The sequence below is a fragment of the Labrus bergylta genome, chromosome 23, assembly GCF_963930695.1.
Source record: "Labrus bergylta chromosome 23, fLabBer1.1, whole genome shotgun sequence".
NCBI classification, from domain to species: Eukaryota; Metazoa; Chordata; class Actinopteri; order Labriformes; family Labridae; genus Labrus; species Labrus bergylta.
In genome coordinates, this window is record NC_089217.1 from 4,658,313 (window position 1) to 4,680,046 (window position 21,734).

General features: G+C 41.3%; 1 protein-coding gene and 1 long non-coding RNA gene across 2 annotated transcripts; one reads left to right on the forward strand and one right to left on the reverse strand.

Annotated features, from left to right (window-relative positions):
- The first annotated feature begins 121 nt into the window (after positions 1-121).
- On the forward strand, positions 122-5,051 carry LOC109995660 (uncharacterized). The gene is made up of 4 exons (XR_002278479.3): positions 122-345; positions 1,056-1,171; positions 1,557-1,635; positions 2,427-5,051. It is a non-coding gene; the product is annotated as an uncharacterized lncRNA (long non-coding RNA).
- Positions 5,052-8,453: 3,402 nt separating this feature from the next.
- On the reverse strand, positions 8,454-15,313 carry LOC109995652 (protein FAM180A). The gene is made up of 3 exons (XM_020649451.3): positions 15,033-15,313; positions 9,448-9,545; positions 8,454-9,305 (listed from the first exon to the last, which is right to left on the reverse strand). Exons 1-3 carry the CDS (start codon positions 15,112-15,114, stop codon positions 8,976-8,978), a joined length of 510 nt encoding a protein of 169 aa, XP_020505107.2. The 5' UTR covers positions 15,115-15,313; the 3' UTR covers positions 8,454-8,975.
- Positions 15,314-21,734: the final 6,421 nt, after the last annotated feature.

Consider the following 21,734-nt stretch of genomic DNA (forward strand, 5'->3'; position numbering starts at 1 on the left):
TAGTGATACAGCCACAATTACACTCATAGTTCCTCTTATGTAACTTTCTGCAAACGTGTCTGAAGGAGGGCAATAAAACCAAGAGCAGCCCTCATTACTTTCAACACAAGTACAATCAGAACAGAGCCAAGACATGTAGTCATATATGCAGATTAGTGTCTAATGTCTTCAGTTCTGTCTGCAGTTAAAGTTAATGTTAATAAGACCAGCAGCCAAGGACGCAGCAAATATGGACCCTTCTCTGCACCCACAGCTATGGGGGATTTATGCAGTATTTGGTCATGTTAAAGCTGCTATGAGGCATTTTTGATTATGATTATTGATGCCTGAATCTGCTCCTGGCAGGTTGGTGTCAAAACAGTCTTTTAAAAAATTCTCCACAGCGATGCTATGTAACATCCTACTCATTGTGTGTCAGTCCTGCTGAATTATGAGTTCCCTAAGTGAAGTTATTAATTTGTTAAGTCTTGAAGATAAAATTCTAACAGTAGCATGAGCTAGCCTCCTCAGTTGGAGATAGCTCTGTTGTCACACACAGCTCTTGGATTTCTGTATTTCAGTCTATTACCACAGCGGCTGAAAGTAAAAAACCAGAACCCATTTATATTCTCCTGGTTCTCCATTCACTGCCGGGCGTAACAAACCAGCATTACATTAGCAGTATTGATGAATCAGTAAACATGAAATCTGTTTATTTATGACGCTGCGATGCAAATTATTTCATACTGACTTACAAAATGGATTTTTGCGTTATTTATCAAGTTGACATTTTCTAAGCTATGACCTGTTCAATCAATTTAAGTACAGTGGTGGCTTTATTTATGAATTTGTATCGATTCAATATTTTGCATAAAACATAGCGTTGGCATACTCATCCAGCCTTGCACAGTTTTGAAAAAAAGATGAATTAGTAATATTCTTGGAAACAAATCATCAGTTTTATGTTAATTATTCAGTTAGCTGACAAAAAACACTTCTATGGATGTTGTTTTTCTTTCAATAAATGCAGAGAATTTGAGGTCAGTGAAGCTGTATTTCCTTTTTTCCACACTCAGCAGGATCTTAAAACCTGCTATGCGACGTTGGGCAACACTGACACCGCACACAGACAAGGATTTCCTGGGTAGAATTGGCTGGAATTTGGTTTGAAGGCAGAGGACAAGGGAGGAATGTGAGTGAATATTTGAGTATTTTGAAAGGAGAGCCCACAAGCTAAGAATACCTCAGCTCATTTAACACCAATTATAGATTATTCTGGAGGGAAAGGTCCCACCTGTGACACTGAAGTTAAAAGTTCAGTTGTCTAGTAGGCTTGGAAAGGGCTTTAAATCAGTGGAATTATGAAACATACAAAGAACATTCAGTCCCACATTTCAAAGTAAGAGCCTGTCTGTCCGATGTCTAAACTGAAAGCATCTGCAGAGCCACTTTGTGACTAAGTCCACATCTGTTTCTTCAGATTGGACCGTAAAATCCAACTGAGGGGCAATGAATCTCTGTTGTCTTTGTTTTCAATTATTTCTCCCCTCATAAACATGTTTTCTTTCCTTTTACAGGAAAACAAAGCGTTTGGTGAAAGTTGGGATGATGCTGGGAGTGGAGGTAGCGACATATCCCAAACACTGGAAGGTCAGGGTGAGGACATGTTTATTATAGTTTGTACGGAGTGTGTACAGATGATATACAAATCAAAGCACTGAGCAGGAACCAGTGCGAGCTGACGGTTGGTATATGACCCCCAGGGGCCCTGTACACTTCTTCACACTTAGTTTGACAAGTGGAACTGAGGACTGAGGGAATAGTCCTCAGACACACAAAAACACCCACAAATACAGACAGATAGAAAGATAAAGAAAGAGAGAGCGAGAGAGAGAAACATACTGCTTTTCATGTTCACTCTTTAAGGAACATACACTGCTATTTCCTATCCATACACTTTGTTTCCTTCAGACAAATGTATGCGTCTTTTACTTTAAAATAGATACTTACATGTCAAACTATATAACCTTCACTTCCCCTCTACTAGCACATCCTTTTTATTGGGATCAACGTTTAAAAATGCACCCACTAGAGGGCGCAGTCTCACAAGGACCTCCACTTCTCCTTTGCTACCGTCCAACTGACATTCGGTTTGTGTCCGATCGCCGCCCAGCTGTTCTGTTGAAGTTGTGTCTAACATAAAGTGATCATTAAAAAAACAAAAACAAGATGGTCGCAGTTAAAACAAAGCCAGCATGCAACTGACTCTCTAAAAGATTAACTTTTTTTCTAAACACAGAAACGCACCAGAAGGCCAAACCACAAGTGTTTGAGTCTCCGCCACCTGTTGCTGCTGTATCACTTACCATTGATCATTCAACCAAATGCAATGCACAGTATCAACAAACCTTTCTAAAATGGAAATCAAATGTTCACTGTGTTTACAGGATGGATTACCAAAGCACATGCCTGGACTCTCCTCCCCTCCTTTGGCTGTTTACTCCTCTCTAATTTAGACAGGATTTGATTCCACGGAGTTCCACCAGGATCTATATTTGGACCGCATTAAGTTTGGAAATCTCTGTGAGGATAATTTTGCAAATTTGGCGAGTTATATTTGGAAGAAGTATTCGATACACCAAACAATCCTGCATATGATGGTGCTATGAAATTTTACGCAAGAGTTTATATCAAAGACATGTCTGCTAATGGAGGCTTACAAGTAAAAGGGAGACTCAGCAGCAACGGGATGCAGTGTGATGGATCTTCAGGCTTTTAACCACAAGGAATCACAGTCTCAATGTCTGCCCCCTCCACAAAAACACTTCATCAACAAACCATAGATTTCAGCATGAAAACAACCATTTGGCTGAATCAGCAGACCTTTACTATAAGTGCCACTTTAGACAAACTTCACTTGTAACACAACTGAAGCACAACATTTTCAAATCAATCTTCTGGAGTTGTTTGTTCAGTTCAAATTGGCTCTGTTAATCCTATCAGTCTGCTCTAACTGACAAGGAAAAGAGCTATGTGGAGAACATGAGACGGAATAGACCATTTGTCACGGCTACCATCTCCAGATACGGTGACGAATATAATGTGAATTTACTGCTCTCATGGACCTCTGCCAAGATGATCAATTCTGTTTACTGCACGGAGGAAAGAGGGGTCTCTTTAATATCTGTGCTGCAATGTGGGAATTCTGCTGTAGTCCGTTTTTTTTTGTTGTTGACATAATGAGTCGTGTTCTTTGCTGCCATGGGGAGAGCTGAACAAGCTGCAAAATTGTTGTGTAACCACCGTATAAAGTTGTTGTGGCTAATGTGTTAGAAAACAGTCACTAATCCAGTAGACAGAAAGCAGAATAAGCATGGACGCCTATTATAAATGGGCTAGCAGAGCTTAGCCCTCCTTTTTTATACAATTAAGATGAAAAAATTCACATTTAATCTAATTTAATTCCCTTCTGTAGAGTAAATGAGTGACAGGTGTCATGCCATGCCCCCTTGATCTGCTGAAGTGTTAGCATCAAGCTAACGACCTAAGATGTAAATCCTGGTCTATCTGTGAGTGTAGGTGCACTTAGTGGTCTTCTTTGGGCGCCAAATTGCACCAAACCAAATTCCTACATATTGTTGCTTTCCGTGCCTATAGGCTAAGACTCTCCTAGATAAAACGCCAGCATGAAATAACCATGAACATCATCCTCACAAATCACTCGTACTTTCATGGGCCAACGGGGGCCTGGCTGTGGGACCGTTCCACCTGCAGCTGGACTACACCAAGGCGGATCAAATGAAGGATCCAGAGTGTGATGAAACGCAGCATACCAGGGCTCCCATGTGAATCCGGCACCTCCGCATAACAATCTCTGATAAGACTTTACAAGGATAAGAAGGCATTATCTGCTATCTCTATACTGCCTGCAAACTTTCTTTCTCACGTTGTATTATCAAAAGCTCAAATATCAACGTGGTGGGAAAATGTGCCAGAACTTTTATTGCCTGATTAGAATGCCATAAATAAACAAGGTAGAGACAAAAACTTTGATAGATTCAACGTTGACTCGATCAGGACAGTAATACTCCACACAACACTGTGTCCTCTGTTTTTGTTCTTTTCCCCTGACGCCCTCACAGCTGTTGTGATGTTTATGTGAAACTCTGTGTTGATTCCTGGAAGCCGGAGAGAGCAGCAGTCTCTTATCGCTGTGTAATTGGCTCTCTGACACAGCGAGGTATCCGACTCCCAAATGCATCCCATCCATCTATATTCATTCATCATTCATCCTGCTACAGCACATTAGCGCCACTAGCATAACAGGGCTGCAAAAACGACCTGTTTCTAGCTTTGTGTTTTCAGCTGATGAACTGCAATAATGCATAACTCCTCAGAAGTTTAACATTTCTAACCTTAAAGATCAGACTATGCAGGGTGGCTTCAATTAAACTGGAATCAAAATTGCACCCCACACTGGCTCAACATTAGCTTACGGACACATGCTGATGACATCATCAAATTCACAGCGGCTGCTCATAAATCAAGTTCAAACATGCTGTGGTACATCAGGATCTTTTGAGTCCCAGCTTTTTTTATTTCTTCATGGAATCTCAGCGATATTATCTAAAAACTGGTATGCGCATGAAAGAATAGTTTCCCAAAGAACATTTGGTTTGAGAGGATCTTCAAAGGAAAAGAATCGGCTATTGTCGCAGAAGGGCTGTTGCTGATTTTAACTTGAGGAATGTTTTCAATGGTGTGGACAGAGAGGCTGATGCCTCAGATCCTGAATCATTTTCTCATAATATCCGAGGAGACAACGCCAAGTTATCCTGAAAACATTTAACTTGACTGGCAGATGGGAGGCAAAAAAATCCACAGATTTATGTCGGGTTTCCGTGCGCTCATTTTATAAACCACATGTATAAAAAAAAGGTATTGAGTTGTTTAATTTGGTGCAGAAAAGCAGTGCGTGTATATAAAAGTGACACATCGTGATATCTCTTCGGTCCCTCTCTGCCAGCAGCGATGAAAAATGTGTCTGACAGCTGTGCGGGGGGGGGGGGGGGGGGGGGGGGGGGGGGGACATGTGCAGCTGATAAGCTTCAGCTAAAAAAAAAAAGGCTGTTCAGCTGGAGGTGATCACAAAATATTTCTACGAGACGCTTTCCAGTTTGACGAGATTCACGTCTAATTAAGACACCTTGAAAAAAGCGTGCCTAAAAAAAGAAATCAAACTATGTTGTCTATGTTTGTTGGCTCTCGTAGCAGCACATCTCGTATCAGCTTGACAAAATAATCTAAGGTAATGAAGAGCTTTTAAGGCTGCTCATAGTGGACTCTGGTCAGAGTGTCAGAGATGAATTACTACATGTTATATTATCTCTTCAGTTTAGTTGATTAACTTCTCATTCTCCTCACTACTTTTCTTGCTGTCTGTTCAAAGATCTGAGCTGAACTAGGGGAAAAAGGGCATTTAATCTGGCTGCTCATTGGATGTTAAATGACCTGGAGGATGGCCCATCTGGCTGCAGATGTTCTGCCTGATGTATTTGGGATTGTGGTTGATTTGACACAGTTGTCCTTATTTACTTGTTATTGTCTTTAAATGTATTTTGCATAATGTTTATACGTTTGATTGTTAAAAACTTTGTCATTTGTGTTGTTGCCCATCTTGGCCAGGACACTCTTAAATGAATGTTGTCTAATCTCCTCAAAAATAAAGGTTAAATAAATAAAATAAATCTACCCAAATCTATAATAAAAAGATAAAATCACGACTGATTACATGAGTGATGTGTGATCCCCGACTGGGATTCAAATTGGGAAATGCTGCCACCTAGTGTTCATCTTCAGCAGCTAACTGGTCAAAATGTACACAGAGAGAAGAAAAGTGTTGATACAGATGTTTGGTTCAAACATGGTAATAAATATATTGTTTTTTAAAAAAAAAACAAAAGTGGAAACTTGAAAACAATATGACCATTAGAAAAAAATGAATGTTTGAGGTCACCCTAAAAGGTAAGATCTTCTTTGTTGTGCAGGAAAAATGAAATTGAAGATAAGTCCAATAAGTGGTTTATTGCTCCTTACATAATAATTCCCTTTAAGCCCCTGTGATGAGTTTTTTTACTGGTTTTGAAAAGGGCTGAAATGAATAGTGATGCCCTTGATCTGCAAAAGCCAACAAAGCCATAATCAACCAGTTGGACTTTTTCTATCCTTTGATGTTTTTATGTCTTGACCTGCTTTTCTGTGAAATATTTTAGGAAACAGCGAAAAAAAATAAATAGCTGGGTTCATAAAACTGCTTATTCTCTTTATATCTGTTTCTTAAGGTTTTACTAAAAATGTATTTTTCAGGAATAAATAACTCTACTGTACTGATAAAGTCCAAATCATCCATGTCATGTAATGTAAAACATCTCTCATGATTTACTTTAATCGCAGGCTGCAGCACAAGAAAAATATTTTTAAATCCTATGAATAGAGCCGAATGGACGGTGCAGTTCAGTCTACAGCCACTTGGTGCTGCTCTTCCTACATGCACTGTGCTGCTGAGGGGTTACACACGGCATTTAGAGCTGAAATATCACAGACTCATTTTTCACAAGGTGTAATCATGAGTCAATAACTCAGGTAAAAGCCTGTTATTTTTTTCGTATTAAATCCCCACCACAGTCCCAAAGGAGGCGATGGTGAGAAAGGGAAGCAATAAAGTTAGTAAGTAATTACAAAAAAGTGAAAGACAATAAATGTGGAGATGTGTGCAATAAGTCTATAAGACTGTCTTTGAAAAAAGTGCCCAAAGGTGCAAGTCCTCCATTAAAATTGACTTTCAACTTGATTTGATAATTCTGCATTTTTAGTACAACTCAGCCTGCAAACACAAAAGATGCTTCTAGCCTGTTACAACCTTAAGTGATCAAAGATAACTGCATGCATGTTTTTGTAACGAGGACTTTTTGGGCATTGCTTGTGCTTCATATCAAATGCATCAGACCCAATCCAGGATTTGTTGTATAAAAATGCAACACAGAGGTTTACATGTGTAAGAATCGATTCTATGAACCAAAGCCTGAGCTGGACTGTCTTCTTCAATAACATCCCCTCTTCACACTCTGTCAATAAGTAGCCATGAACTTCCAAAAAATCTCATCACCATCACCGTTAGAGCAAGACACGGAGCCGAGGCCCGATTCTTTCCGACAAAATTCCAAGACGGGGAGGCATCTTCACCTCCCCCATCATCAATCAGTCTCCCTGAGTCAGCACAAGCCGTTTGGGCATCGGATGAATGCTGACATGCTGAGAAAAAGTCGGAAATTTGCACACACACACACAAAAAAAGAAAAACGCCTGACATCATCATATACATTCACAGGAATTAAATGCTCGTAGAAGGAAAATAAACTCTGGTTGCAGGTAATGACAAACTTTTGAGGCCTGACATTTTCCGGGGGCTGCGTCAGAACTTGAATGGAAGCAAGAAACATTTAAATGTGAAAAGCAATTGAGGAGTCGGGGAGGGAAAACAAGCACAAACAAGATGTATACTTTCTCTCCACTTCAAGATGAGTAAACTGCAAGAAAGCCTATTAAAGCAAGTACCTATTTACTAGCTTTGGAGCAAACATCCATCAAACATTTCACCATTTGCTTAAATGAGCAATCAGGGGTATTGATGCACACAGGCTCTTTAAGTACAAATCTGAGGATTTTAATTTAAAGCGCTGACTCAAATGAGCTGAGCAATCTTTCCTAGACGGAGCGAGGCATCTGAAACTGTTTAAAGTAAGAACACGACAGAAAAAAAATGTCCACAGAGGGGATGGAGGTGAGTCCGCATGGAGTTTTTTTGATCTAATCTTCCATCTGAGTTTGCATATTTTGGTCGAAATAATCATCCAAATATGCCTCAAAACTTTGTCGTCATTTCAATCTATACACGAGTAGTTAGTTTCCTTTTACTTCAAGACGTATTTCCAGGATGTATGGCAGTACCCGAGTGCTCAAGTTAAGCCTATTGGGATGCTCACGGGGACCCGCTTGATTAATGAGGCAGTCCTGTGGCTCGCACAAATACATGCAGCACAGATGCTCTGCTGCCCTTATTGGATTTTCACATAATGAACAAATAAGTGGGTCTGAACATAAGGCATTACAGTTACAATCAGCCAAGAGTGGAAAACAACTGCATAAATTAATTGATGAAGCAATTAAATCAGGGTGTTTAAGTGGGCAGGCGGTGGATAAGTCTTGGGACCTTTCGTCGCAGATCGTGCCCCTCTTTATCCCACTGTTTCCTGACGTTATCTCGTGTGGAAAACTGCATAATTAAGGGAGAAAAGCAAGAACACCTAGTCATCCAGGAGGAGGTACAGTTACAGTACATTAAAGGAGGATATTGTGGTGTTAAATTGAAAAGCTTCACTTTGATTAATCTTCAGGAAACAGGATGTAATGCTTTTTATTGTTTTTATTGTCAGAATGAAATACACCATTTTTTATAGATAGATCCAGATTAAAATACTGAGGATCAATCCATTATAGTTCATCTTTACGTACATGTAAAAATATTAACGATGATATATACACTGTATATAAGAAGTGGACATAGCAGTTGTGATGTCATCCCTTTGATTTGTTGACTAACATTTTGAAGCTTCAAGTTTGGCATTCCATGTCCGCCATAATGTTTAGTTTTCTTCCTGGAGCTAGATATGGCCATATTTGGGTTGTGGTCATATCCCTGCTGCTGCTGTAGAGACTTGTCAATCACATGAAGCCACGCCCCTTAAGCCCACCCTGCTTCATTGTTTGTTTCGGTGTTAAAGGGGCAGTAACATAAACGCTTTGGAGTGTGTAGACATTCACATCAGATCTGAAGAATGCAAGCTTGGTATTTGAAGAGATAATTGGTGTCTTTATAAGGATTACTTGGGTACTTACTGCAAAAAGTTTTTCTATGAAACGGCTACACATAGAACACCTCAAGGGGGTCTGAGATCTTTCTGAATGGCTCTGAACAGCTGCAGCACAGAGTCTGTCCACACCCGTCTCTGCTGCTGGTCCCTGATTCTAACCAGAGTCTGAGCGCCGTAAACCAGAGTCAGCACCGTCCTCTCAAAGTCCTGCAGGCTCAGGCGCTGCCGGCGCAGAGCAAGCTCCGCTGTTAGATGGCGGATTTCCGAGAGCCTCTTGGGCAGGACGTCGTCGCAGATGACCTCCAGCTTCTCCACGCTCCGTAGAGAGGCCAGCTCCTGGTCTGGGATCAGCATGGCGCTGTCGCCGTCTTGGATCTGCGTTCCGGCAAGAAGGATCTGAGAGACACACGTTCTATTTCATCGTCGGGAAAATGGAACAAAAATGGGACAGATCTTTTGCACATACCCGACATATTTAAACTGGCTTCCTTCCAGTGATGACCCACTAAACCCTGAAGCCCACAGGATCCAAACTGACCTCAAAGAGCAGGTTTACATCCTCCATGGTTTGTTGGAACACTGGGTTGATCAGTGAATAGGTCCCACGCTTTATCCTATAGGCAGATGGATACAGAGCTACAACACACAAAGACAGGAAATTGGATTACGGGGTCTCCCTTGAATTCAAGACATTCGACATGCTTGTGGGTGGGCCGGAGGCTTCATAAACACAGATACATTACTACTCTAATATTATGCAGGTGGGATCAAATCTGGCTCCAGCTGTGCGCATGGGTAATTGGTGTTCGACCCCGAGTCTCACATGCTTCTATATTTAACAAGTGGCAGTGCATCCAGAGGTGAGAGGTCTCTGCTTACAGAGGAGGAGGCAGGTGTTGCTGACCTCATTTGGTCTGATTTCAAAGTGTCAGATGTGCGAGAAGACCCCATAAACTGATACGGCTGGAATGAAACCCTACGCTCTTAACTTGAAGAAACCGTCTCTGATACCAAGTCTGTATAAAATCCATATTTTACTTTAGGTGATTTCACATGGTTGAACAGCTAAACTCCCGATGTAGAAAGAGACAAACTACATCCACCAGAAAATGTACTTAAATTACAATTTTGAGGCCCTTTACTACAGCCTTTTTTTTATCAATGATTTACCTTCTATCCTCTTTATTAGGGCCCGAGCCACAATGAATCGCTTATTTGGGGGCTTTAACGTGCACAAAATAACTCACCAAAATTCAGCCTTGTGTGAAATTTACGTATGAACGTGGTTCGGTGCATGGGCGTCGCCGAATGGCTCCAGAGCGCGCCCAAATGTCACTCAGGGTACTGCGGTTACCCTACATGCACGGAAATTGGTGAGCCATATGAAGCTCAATGAGACGAGAAACAATTACATGATGACTCTTAAATCTACAGGAAGTGAGCTAGGCACAGTCAAAGTCCAATTTTTCAGATTTTTCAGATTCATCCCTATTTTCAACGGGCTCTCAAAGTTTGTTGACGTTTTTGGCATGCCGCCAACGAAACAAATTGTTATAACTCTGACACGCAGTGCTGCAGCACACGTCTGGACCAGACTGGCACATGCCACTCATATGCGGCATATGCCACGGCACGAGTGGACCAGAACGGCATATGCCGCGGCATGTGACACTCATGTGAGCGGCAAATGTGTTTTTTTGTTAGTAACGGTAATGGTGAGTATTTAGGATTTTTTGATGATTTTTTGGATGGACCATGTTTTACTTAAAGGCTTACTATGGGATTTTTTGATCCAGCAGATGTCGCCCTTGAGCACCAGCATGAAACCAAAACAACTCGCAGTGCATTGTTGTGTTAGCATGCTAATGCTAGCGATCTTTATTATGCTGGTATCTTCACACTGCATGTAAATTTACCTGAAATGAGCGTGATCTAGAAACACAGTTAAGCAGTGAGTACAGTATGTTATTCTTCTTTTCTCTAGTCCCTCAATTAAACAACTTTTATACACGAGGGGAGGAGTCAGCCGGCCGTCCGGGCGATGTAAACAAACTGAAGATAGGACTCTGAAAACTCTGAAAGCATCACAGACAGTGGGACTCGGGTGTTACACCCATTGTAGACAGTCATGACTCACAGAGTTATTTTCAGAGGATATACTTGATTTATATTACATTTAAGTGTGAAAAATCACAAATAAAGCCTTTAACCCTAATCGGCCGCCCATATATCTGGGCCCCAGAAAGCTCCCCACCCCTATGGACAGCCTTGACTCTTGTACTCTTCATGCACAGTCTCTTACGTTTTAAGTACTCACTGGGCCATTTTTTAAGTTAACAGGCTTAAAAATGCAAATAATAGATAAGGCTAAATTCTTAATAAAGTCAGAAGGACATATCTGTGTTTCCAGAATGATTTATGAACTACCCTGATCTTAAAACTCCACATTTGCATTCTCATTTTTGCAAAACAGGCTCGAGTGAGCCCAGATATTCCCACTGGTAACAGGAAGTCATTTGGAGGTCACGTCTAAACAAAGCAGGAATAAAAAGGACAAAAATAGAAAAAACAGAGAGAGGGGTCAAACTAGGATGCAAAGTAAACTGATACACTTTTTTGACCAAGCTTCGTGTTTTTATTGGGACTACTTTTGCAACATGACTCTTCATTTGTGTTAATATAACAACAACCTCTAATGTGTGAGCATCCAGGACCAATTCGGTGATGGGAGTGAAACAAAGCAAGGGGAATCACAACATGACAACGTGACTTAGCTAAACCTTCATTTGAGCTTCTCCAGATGTCCTCTGCTATTTTTCCACATACACTATTGCCATCCAGTTGCTTGGCTCAGCGTGTAAGCCAACACACAGATCACACACACAGATCTCAATGAGGTGTGCAGTGTAAACACTGGGCTTCATCTGAATTTCGATCCAATCGTCCTGCAGCCCTACAGCGGCGTCCACGCTGCGCTGCCTCGCCAATTCTGCAGTAATAATCAGCCCCGCTGCCCACAGCCTCGCTAGGCTAAGATACATCCAGCTTTTACTGCATTTTTTTAAGGCCACTCAAAGCCACACACACCGTCTGATCTCCGCTATGCACCTGCCTGCTGTTTGAGTGGCTGTCAGGCATATATAGCTCCAGCTTTGTTTTCACAATGCAGAATGTTAAGATGGTATTTAAGCAAACCAATATGGTACATTTGAGTCATCCCCAACACATTATCTGAAACCGTTTTGGCATCAGTCCCACCTTAAAATATCCTGCTAAGAATACAAATGACTCAAGTTGTTCTCATCCCCAAAAATGGGAAAAGCAGTGAGGACATTTTCCTCGATCCTATGGTTTGAGTGCATCCCATTTATGAGTTGAAAATCTACACTCCTCACTGAGCAAGTGACTCCCAAATGCATGATCAACAGCGGAGGAGGGATGCCTGTGCAGTGATATTAAAGACACTCCAGCGTCTGAGGGGCATTGTCAGAGTAAACACAACAACACCCAGGGGAAAAGAGTGCTCATTAGAAAACAAGGGTTATGTCACTAAAGGATGGAGGAGACGGAGGGGAACGACAGTTTGGAGGCCAACCCAAAGCTGATTTGCATTTGAAATTACTAATCTGTGATTTAAATAAAAGATTGCTCCTACTCTCTGACGTTGTTTGCTAAATTCACAATAGTCCTTTAGCAGGCAGGAATTTGTGTGTTGTACGTCTTCAGCAGCAAAGACAGGATTATTCACTGGTTATTGCTCACATAGATTTGGAAATGTATAGGGCCAAAAATAAATCCCTTACAAGGAGAGAAACATAAATTTGAGCATTTGTCTGCCAAGAACAGGCAAACGGGTAGAATGCACGACTTAGTGGCAAAAATGTAAGCTAACAGAAAAGTTTACTTTATAGATAGTGAAAAACAATGTTTGCAACGAGCACAAAGCCAGGATAGAGAGGCAGAGCCAAAAGGGCAAAGCAAGGCCGGCTCCGAGTCCAGAAAGCCTGCAAAGGTTAATAACAAGAAAAGCAGACAGACAGACAGCCGAGATAAGGTTGAACCACTGAGGCTGGGTTGCAAAACAAACAATCAGACAGAGTTTGGAGGAGGAGGGTTACATATATATATAAACACACTGTGCAGCTGAAAAAGGGGATGGGGAACAGGTGAATGTGGAGGTCAGGGGATGATAGGAGTGGGAAAAGCTTTGTTGCACAGCAGGGGGCAGGGAGGAAGATGGCTGGAATGTGAACAGAATTAAACTGGCAGCAGCCATTGATAGAACTGTTGCTGTGTCTCAATTCAGGGGTTAGCTTCCGTTGAAAGTTGGACGACTCTTAATCCTGCTATAAAATGATTGTGTTAATTTGAGCCAAACAATCCAGCCTTTAATGACGTCACTGCACCAGAACACTGACAGAAAGTGACAGTAATCCTGATAGCTACTATTGTTGGCTTACAATAACTAGCTAATGCTAGATTATTAACACTCACCTATGCTTTGATGACCTTCACTTCCAAAAGGTCGGCTTTATTGGGTATAATAAATACATAATGCTGTCTGTGGTTTTGTAGACTTCATCCTGCAGCAGTGTAAGGGGAAGGACTCGCCACTTAATATCTGGCAAATACGTTGCTTTTTGAAGCGATTTAAATCGCGTCCCACGTGCTCTTTGAGGGTCTCTGTTTTTCAGCGGTTGTCAGGTAATGTAAGAATGTGTCGTTTTGAAGACGTTGCAGCTCCACAGCAATGAATGCCGCTACCTTCCGAAGTTCACAAGACTGAAAGCTATACAGTGAGACATTTTTATTACGATTAAATATTCAAGTTCTAATCGGGAAGGGAATCAACCTTACACTTTCTCAACTTTTTTCCCGTTGCTCTCGGTAAGCCTGTTCATTCTTCACGCTTGCTTCGCCGCTCTCTTCAAGCGCTCCAAACAATCAGTGTTTGGATGGGCAGGCTTCCCCCAATGTCATTATGCACAGGCAGGGAACTTGTAATCTCCCGCTAACTGCTTGCAAGGAGATGAGGGAACAACAAAGATCCATTAATTAGCCGGGCTAAATGGTATTCCTGGCTGGAGGGAAGTCTTGATGAGAGAGAGAGAGAGAGAGAGAGAGAGAGAGAGAGAAAACTAAAAAGGGGGGAAACAAAAACAATAACAAAACAGACGTCTGGATCCCCTTGGCTGACGTTACAGGAGGGTGAAAAGGAAATGCAAGAGAACTAAATCTTTGCTGCAATGGCCCGGCTTCTGCTCAGCATTTTCAATTTACATCCGAATTATGTTAATATCCAAAAACTGCACTTTTCAAACTGTGTCTTTTTAGAATCAACATTGTGCACAAGGATTTCTCCACCAATACTCCCATTGTGAGACAAATCTTTCAGAGGATTTAAGCTGCAATAAAAGGATCTTAGTATCAACTGGAAGTCAAGATCATGTTTTGTCCTGTGTATATTAGCAAAATGGGGACATTGGTGTTAAATTGTAAATGTTTACTGCTTCACCCGCTGCCCCCTAGTGGTTGAAAAGTCAATAAAGACCTTTAAACACATATACTGTAGGAATAACACAACAATTTAAGAGCGTTCCCCCCAGAATGTGACACCCTCCTAGAGTCGAAAGAGACAGACGCACATGGGACGTTTTTTCTTCTTCTTCTTCTAATAAGTAAAGTTTAAAAAAGAACACAGAATATTTTCCCCCCACTTTGGCCGGCTGCAGTTTCAAGTCACTTAGCCAAAGATTTTAAGATATGTGAGTCTCGGGGAAGGAATTTTCCTCAGCGAGTGACTCCAATAACAACAGTCCAGCCACCTTTAACTGGAAAAACGACGTGACAAACGACGCTAATGTCACTGTTATACTGATATCTCCAGAAAAAAAATCATGATTTGATACGTTAAGAGAAGAAAACCAAGACTGAGCCATAATGCAGTTTTCTTATAGACTTTTAAATGAGGATGCCAATCCTTAGAATAAGTGTTCAAGGCATTATTCAAAAGAGCTTTTCACATAATGTTGACAATAGGGTCTTATAATGTTAAAAAAACAAACAACAACAGGTATAATGTATGCATGGAGGAGTCTGCACAGCCTCTCTTCGTCCACCTACCTTTTCTACGGTGCTGACTGGCTTCCAGGTACATAGACAGGTAAACAACGACGAGCGGAGCCCACCACTGCATGCTGATCATCCTCTCACACACACACACACACAAACACACACACACACTCTTCTTCCAGCCTCGCTCTCTGTGTCTTCAGATTCAGAGTCGTAAACTGATATAAAAAGGGCGGATTAAAACGCTCTTAATGTTGAGTTTTAAAAACTGTTTTCACATGCAGGATCATTACTGGATTCACTGTTTTCATTTTTCTGTTGCCTCCTCCCAAAATCCATCCTCTCTCAGTCTATTTTTTCTGTGTGTGTGTGTGTGTGTGTGTGTGTGTGTGTTCTCTGCTCAGGCCAGACTGTCTGAGCTCTCATCTGGAAATAATCAGTGCCTGCTCTCTTGGCTGGACTTTTCCCCCTCCCCGGCTGACTGGTTCAGTTACTGTGTGACTGTCCAACTGACCGGATAACTAGGCGACTGGATGAGTGGCTGACTGACTCCCCGATCCGTCGACTAAGCGAAATGAAATCCAACGGGTTCACAACCCAACTGGTGTTACGAGGGGAACAATAGATGGATGGTTTTCTAAGGAAAAACAGGCTCTGGCTTGATCAAGCATTCTTATCAGCACCATGGTTTCTGCGTTCAGTCCATTATTTCTATCAGTTCTGGTCGAAGTCTACAGACCAAACTGACAGCTACGATCTGGGAACATGTTAAACCTGCTGCAACATGTGACCTGGGGTGTAAAAGTGCTTTGTCAGAAGACTGGAAAAGCTCCATTTACAGAGGTATCAAACTCTGAGGTGGTCGCCCCTCATCCAATCGAACCCTGGTGTAGTTCTTGAAGTGAATGAATAGCAAGATCATTAACTGTTAATGCAAATAAGGAACATATAAAGAAGCTGCACATCTTAAATTCCCTGTATTGTACAATGAATTTAAGACATTTTGAACGATGGGGGTCCCAGCCAGAGGCTAATGCTATATAGGGGTCCTTGGCATGGCAACGGTTGGGGGTGCCTTCATTAAGCTGCCTTAAAGGCTTTATATGCACTTTTTCACACTTAAATATAATATAAATCAAGTATATCCTCTGAAAATAACTCTGTGAGTCATGACTGTCTACAATGGGTGTAACACCCGAGTCCCACTGTCTGTGATGTTTTCAGAGTTTTCAGAGTCCTATCTTCAGTTTGTTTACATCGCCGGGACGGCCGGCTGACTCCTCCCCTCGCGTATAAAAGTTGTTTAATTGAGGGACTAGAGAAAAGAAGAATAACATACTGTACTCACTGCTTAACTGTGTTTCTAGATCACGCTCATTTCAGGTAAATTTACATGCAGTGTGAAGATACCAGCATAATAAAGATCGCTAGCATTAGCATGCTAACACAACAATGCAGCGCGAGTTGTTTTGGTTTCATGCTGGTGCTCAAGGGCGACATCTGCTGGATCAAAAAATCGCATATAAAGCCTTTAAAACATTGTTATTGTGAGCTTGTTAGCTATTTTTACTCAGATGAAGCAATGCACAGAACAAAGGCTCTGACTTGAAAAAGCTTCTGTTTGATTGCAGGTACAACGTGCAGACGACGACGATATAACCCTGACTGAGACAGAAGGAGACAAACAGCTTTGTGTCGGCGAGTGAACATCAACAAGGACGTGAGGGCCACTCAGAGCATCTTGATTCTTTATCCTCTCTCTCTCTCTCTTTCTCTCCTCCTCACAGCCTCTTCTGCTCTTTGTTGTCAGAGAATAAGTGCAATAAACACACAGTCCCCGTCGTGGTGCAAAGGCATATAATAGATTGTGTAGGTGCTCCGGGTTTCAAGATGGTTTGCTTTCTTGGCACGGCCTCTGAAAGCTGCATCTGCTATAATAAAACACAGATAATATTCCAGTAATGCTCTCATGTATAGGGAGTTCAAAAAGAAAAGCACCCACGTTCAATGAGTAGATTAGACGGCAGTAATTAATTAATTTATCAGAACGAGGCTCTAGATATTAATTTAAATGTTTCAATTCTAACAATGTACCGCCCAATAAAAGCCCCACTTTTTTTTCTTATCTACACTGTGCTCTTGGAATAAGCGATGACAGTTTTGTATCTGAACACAGTTGTTGTTGTCAATGCGCAGTCAATTTTTCAGCTAAAATGTTCCCCCGCTCGTTGTTCCCGAAAGGCCGCTCAAGTCGCCGAAAATGCAATCCCAAACATCAGCGCAAGGCCTGCGGTCGGCTGCCATTTCATTTTCAGCAGCCATGAAAAGTATCGAGGGGGGAGTCATAACTCTTAATGTTGATCTGGATACTTTTGGAGAGGCTTGTTGGAAAAACGACAACGAATGAGGCATTTAGGTGCTCTGCTTTTTTAGGCTCCAAAATGTAGGAAGAGCGCTGGAGGAGTTTCGCAAATCAAAGCCAAGAAGAAAAAAAAATACAGCTGATTAGAGGACATAAACTATAATCTATTTAATCTATTAGCATTCAAACTTCATTTAAATGATTAATCTACACAGTGCTGGATGACTGTCTTGACTCTCCTGCCGCCATATGTTTGATTTAATATCTGCCCGCAGCAGATGGGAAACAAAGGTACCATGCCCTTCTCCTCTTTCCCTTCTTAGGCCTGCAGAACATAAAAACACATTTACATGGACGAGGAAGCTGGAAGAACGCCTCGGTGGACAAACTGCATGTGACTCACATGGCTAACGCATAAGGAGGAGGCAGATGGCGTTTTTTTTAAAGGGGCGACTAAAAGCCAGATAATAATCTTTTGCTGCAGCTCACGTCTTTTATTTCTGTGTTTGTGCACCACCTGAGAGACAAGAAAAATGGCAGTGACCTCTGCATGTGCGGGGTTTATAAAGACACAATCCACACACATGCACTGGTTAAATTATTATTATTTTTTTTTCCGATTGTGACCACAAGGGGGCAGCGTCGCAGCACACATCCTGAAAGAGCCACACTGGCCAACTTCTCCAAGATCCTGCAGTGATTGCTTCTGCTGCTGCTGCTCCAACTCTTCTGGTGATGCTGCATGAATTTCAGAAATAATTGAAATCTATTCAGATAAGGACTGACAATATGAACGCAGCCACTTAACAAAGATCAAAGGGTTGTTTGGGGGGGGGGTTTAACCCAGGTGGGCACCCTCGAGACATCCTTTGGTTTAATTGCTTCTTCGCTGTAAATCACTGGAATGCCTCAAATATGCAAATCCACACAAGGACACTGTACATTTGAACTTGCAACGAGGCTCGCTTGATAGTCAAATTGCTTGTGCACAAAAAAGTGTGCAGCTGCAGTTTTTAGCTCACAAAGCTGTGAGTCGGGATAATAGGTAAACACCTGACCTTGATTGTACAAACACAGAAAAAGCTGAGGTGTGTAATGCTGAGGGGTTTTTTTTTTCCAGTCGAGGGAATGTGACTCATGGGGAGTGTTTTGAGTAAAAAGAAAAAAAAAAAAGCTCAAAGTCAAAGCCGTGTTATAATATATCCAATATTGCTTGTGACAGATTGCAGGAAGTGAAGCCTGGAAGCCACAGCAGGAGACTGAATGTACTGGATGTAAAACACACTCTCTTCCTGGAGGACTGCCTCCAGCTAGAAACTGAGCAGTGTGTACAAAGCATCGCCGGTCATTGCGGTTGTTGCTGGTGTGTTGACAGCTTGTGTACGAGCGAGCCAAAGCCTGTGAGAGGTGAGGATTTAGAAATTGTAATTATTTCTAAATCCTTAACCAAAGCTCCGATGAGATGCTTTTTGCTTCATCTGGCTTTCACTGTAAATGAGACTTTGTTCTGCTCGATCAGAACGGTTGAAAAGAGAGAGACAAAAACGTTTTTTTTTTTTTAGGAAAAAGAAAAAAGGAGAGAGAGCGCAAGCAAGCGAGCAGGGATAGGGTGTACCGTGTGTCATCAGGATAATGAGGATTGTGCTGTATTATGGAGGATGGTAAAAATAACACCAAAGTGGGGAAAGTGTGTTGGATTGTTTCTACAGGAACAAGAGCTGAAACCCTGAGAATGGGTAGTGACAAGGTGCAAGAGAAAAGAGTGTCACAAGGATAATAAGGACTATTAGAGAACACAAAAGTTGGACGATAACAAAAAAAAACTTTAAGGTGGCTCAAGCTTGAGCAAGAGTAAGGTGCAAGTCAAAGGTGTGTCATTATTAAAATGAAGACTTTTTTTGTAGCACAGAATGAAGTTGTAAAAACAGCTCAAAAGTTGTAATTAAAAGTTTTGGAGGTTTGATGTAAGTAAGAGCAGAAAACTTGAGAACGAGTAGGAACAGGGCGCAGGGAGAAAGTTGTGTCATGACGATCATTATAACTTTTTTAAATACAGAAATAAAGAGGAAAACTACATAAGTGGAAAAGAAATATGAATAATATCGTATATCAATATTTCAGTTAGACGGTCATATCTACTTTTTAAGATAAAGTAAGAGCAGAGTGTTTGAGAAACACGGTGTAAGAGAGAAAGTTGAGTCATAAGTAATTATGAGGACATACAAATACACAAAAAAGGTTTAAACTATCAATTACAATCATCCATCCATTTTCTAAACTGCTTTTTCCCTTTGGGGGGGTTTGGAGCTGATCCCAGCTGTCATTGGGCGAGAGGCGGGGTTACACCCTGGACTGTTCACCAGCCAATCAGAGGGCTACAGTCATACACTAGTACACTAATAATTAGACAAAAGTTGAAATGTAAACATATTACTTAAAAATAACATATAAGATTAGAATGCTTAAAAAGAAGTAGGGAGAGGGGGGCACAAAACATTTTTAAGTTTTATTTAAAAATAAGTCAAGCAGAGAATTTGAAAATGAGTCGGGGGCAGGGTGCAAAAGAAAAAAGTTAAAAAGCTCAAAAGTTGTAACTTTTTTAATCTACTTCCTGCAGAGGAGCGTTCCCATTACTGCAACATTCATTGAGGGGTTTCAGAGAGGTTTCAATATAACGAAAGTACCTGAAAAGAGAGAGAGAGAGAGAGAGAGAGAGAGAGAGAGAGAGAGAGAGAGAGAGAGAGAGAAGTGGACGGAAACCTTCATTTATTCACCTGCTCTAATGTAGCTCTGTTTACCAGCTCCAGTGTTGATTTCATTTGGCAAATGCAATGCGCCTCCATATGGCTGTAATTATAATTTTTTTGGGTGTTGAAGAAAATGTTTTAGTTTTTTTTGTATTATAAAAAAACTCAGTTTGAAACGAGCTTTTTGAACACTTTCAAACAGACTCATTGACTTCAGCTTAGGGCAGCGCGGCAGTCATCACAAGCTGTGAGCTGTGAGCCCGTCATACTGTAGCTGGCAGCAGGAGCATCACACTTTAAAAACAACACACACACAAAAAAAAAAAAAAACAAGCTTACAAGTATTCAACCACAATGCCTTCTCATCAGACCTCAAACAGAATAATGCACCCCATCTGTCCGTCACAACTCTGCGGCCTGTTTCATCATGGCCCGTCTGAATAGAAGTGCAGTCACAGCTCTGTTTAGCATTGACTCTCTAAATGGAGCTGGCATGTTTAGGACAGCTTTCATTGGCCCCTGAAAGAAGCAGCTCTCGTTGTCTGCAGAGCGGACAACGAGAGAGGAGAGGAGACAGCTACAGCAGCACTCTGATCTTAAATAAACCACCTGTCTCATTACCGTGACACCTTCTATTCATCACCACGCGGTATCTTTAGCCGCGTAGTAAATAAAGCTTTTATAGTTGTTGTGAAAGTAATTAAATATCTCCATGAAGTTCATGATCGCTAATTTCCTCCTTTGTTCTCCTGCGTGTACTTTCTTTTGACCAATTTAGTTTCATAACGACCTGATTTCTGGAGGGGCCAGATGGCGGCCACTGTTACAAACATTCTGAGTGGTGCGCTGCGAAAATAAATAACTGGAAGCGTGAATTATTATCACAGTTGGCAACAACAGGTCTATTATGAAGGGAAAAAGCATACTCATCAGTTTCGAGGAAACTTTTTTTTCTCCTGAGTGCGGACAAAAAAAAGGTGATCAATTTAGATCTTTTTTTTTTGTGTGTGTATGAAAATCAATTTCCATTTAAAGTCTTTTCTCCGGGGGCTCTCAACCTTATTACATGGTCTTTATTAAGGGATAACATTTCAGGTACAGGTTGAGCTTGAAAAGTTTATTCTAGACCTTGGGTGCAGGCAGCTGCCAATGAATCAATTCCAGCCGACAAGGAACGGTGGGCGACTCCAAACCCTCTGAAGTATTTAAAGCTCCTGGAGGAGATTTTAAACTGGTCATGAATCAGACTGAGATTAAAACTGATGACTCTTCACAACATGGAAAGGCAAAATAGACAATCAGGAAGAAGATAGATTCATTCTATGTTTTTATTTTGAATGTCTAAAACTGCTGCGTGGGGGGGGGGGTGTCAGATAGCAGCATGCTGGATAATTAATATTTTTACATTTTCCGATGCACGATATCACATAATTCATTTGACTGTTGAAAAACAAAGATGTGATTGGTCAGAAAACACTTCGTACATATACCTAGAATGAAATATTCTAGATATTTTCAGGAGTGCATGTGTGAAAACGGCTTTAGTCAGGTACTGAAGACACATCGATTGTGTCATCGATTTGAATTGTCCATTATTTGTAACTTTTTAATTGTATTGCGAGTTTAAACATACATATCTCTTGG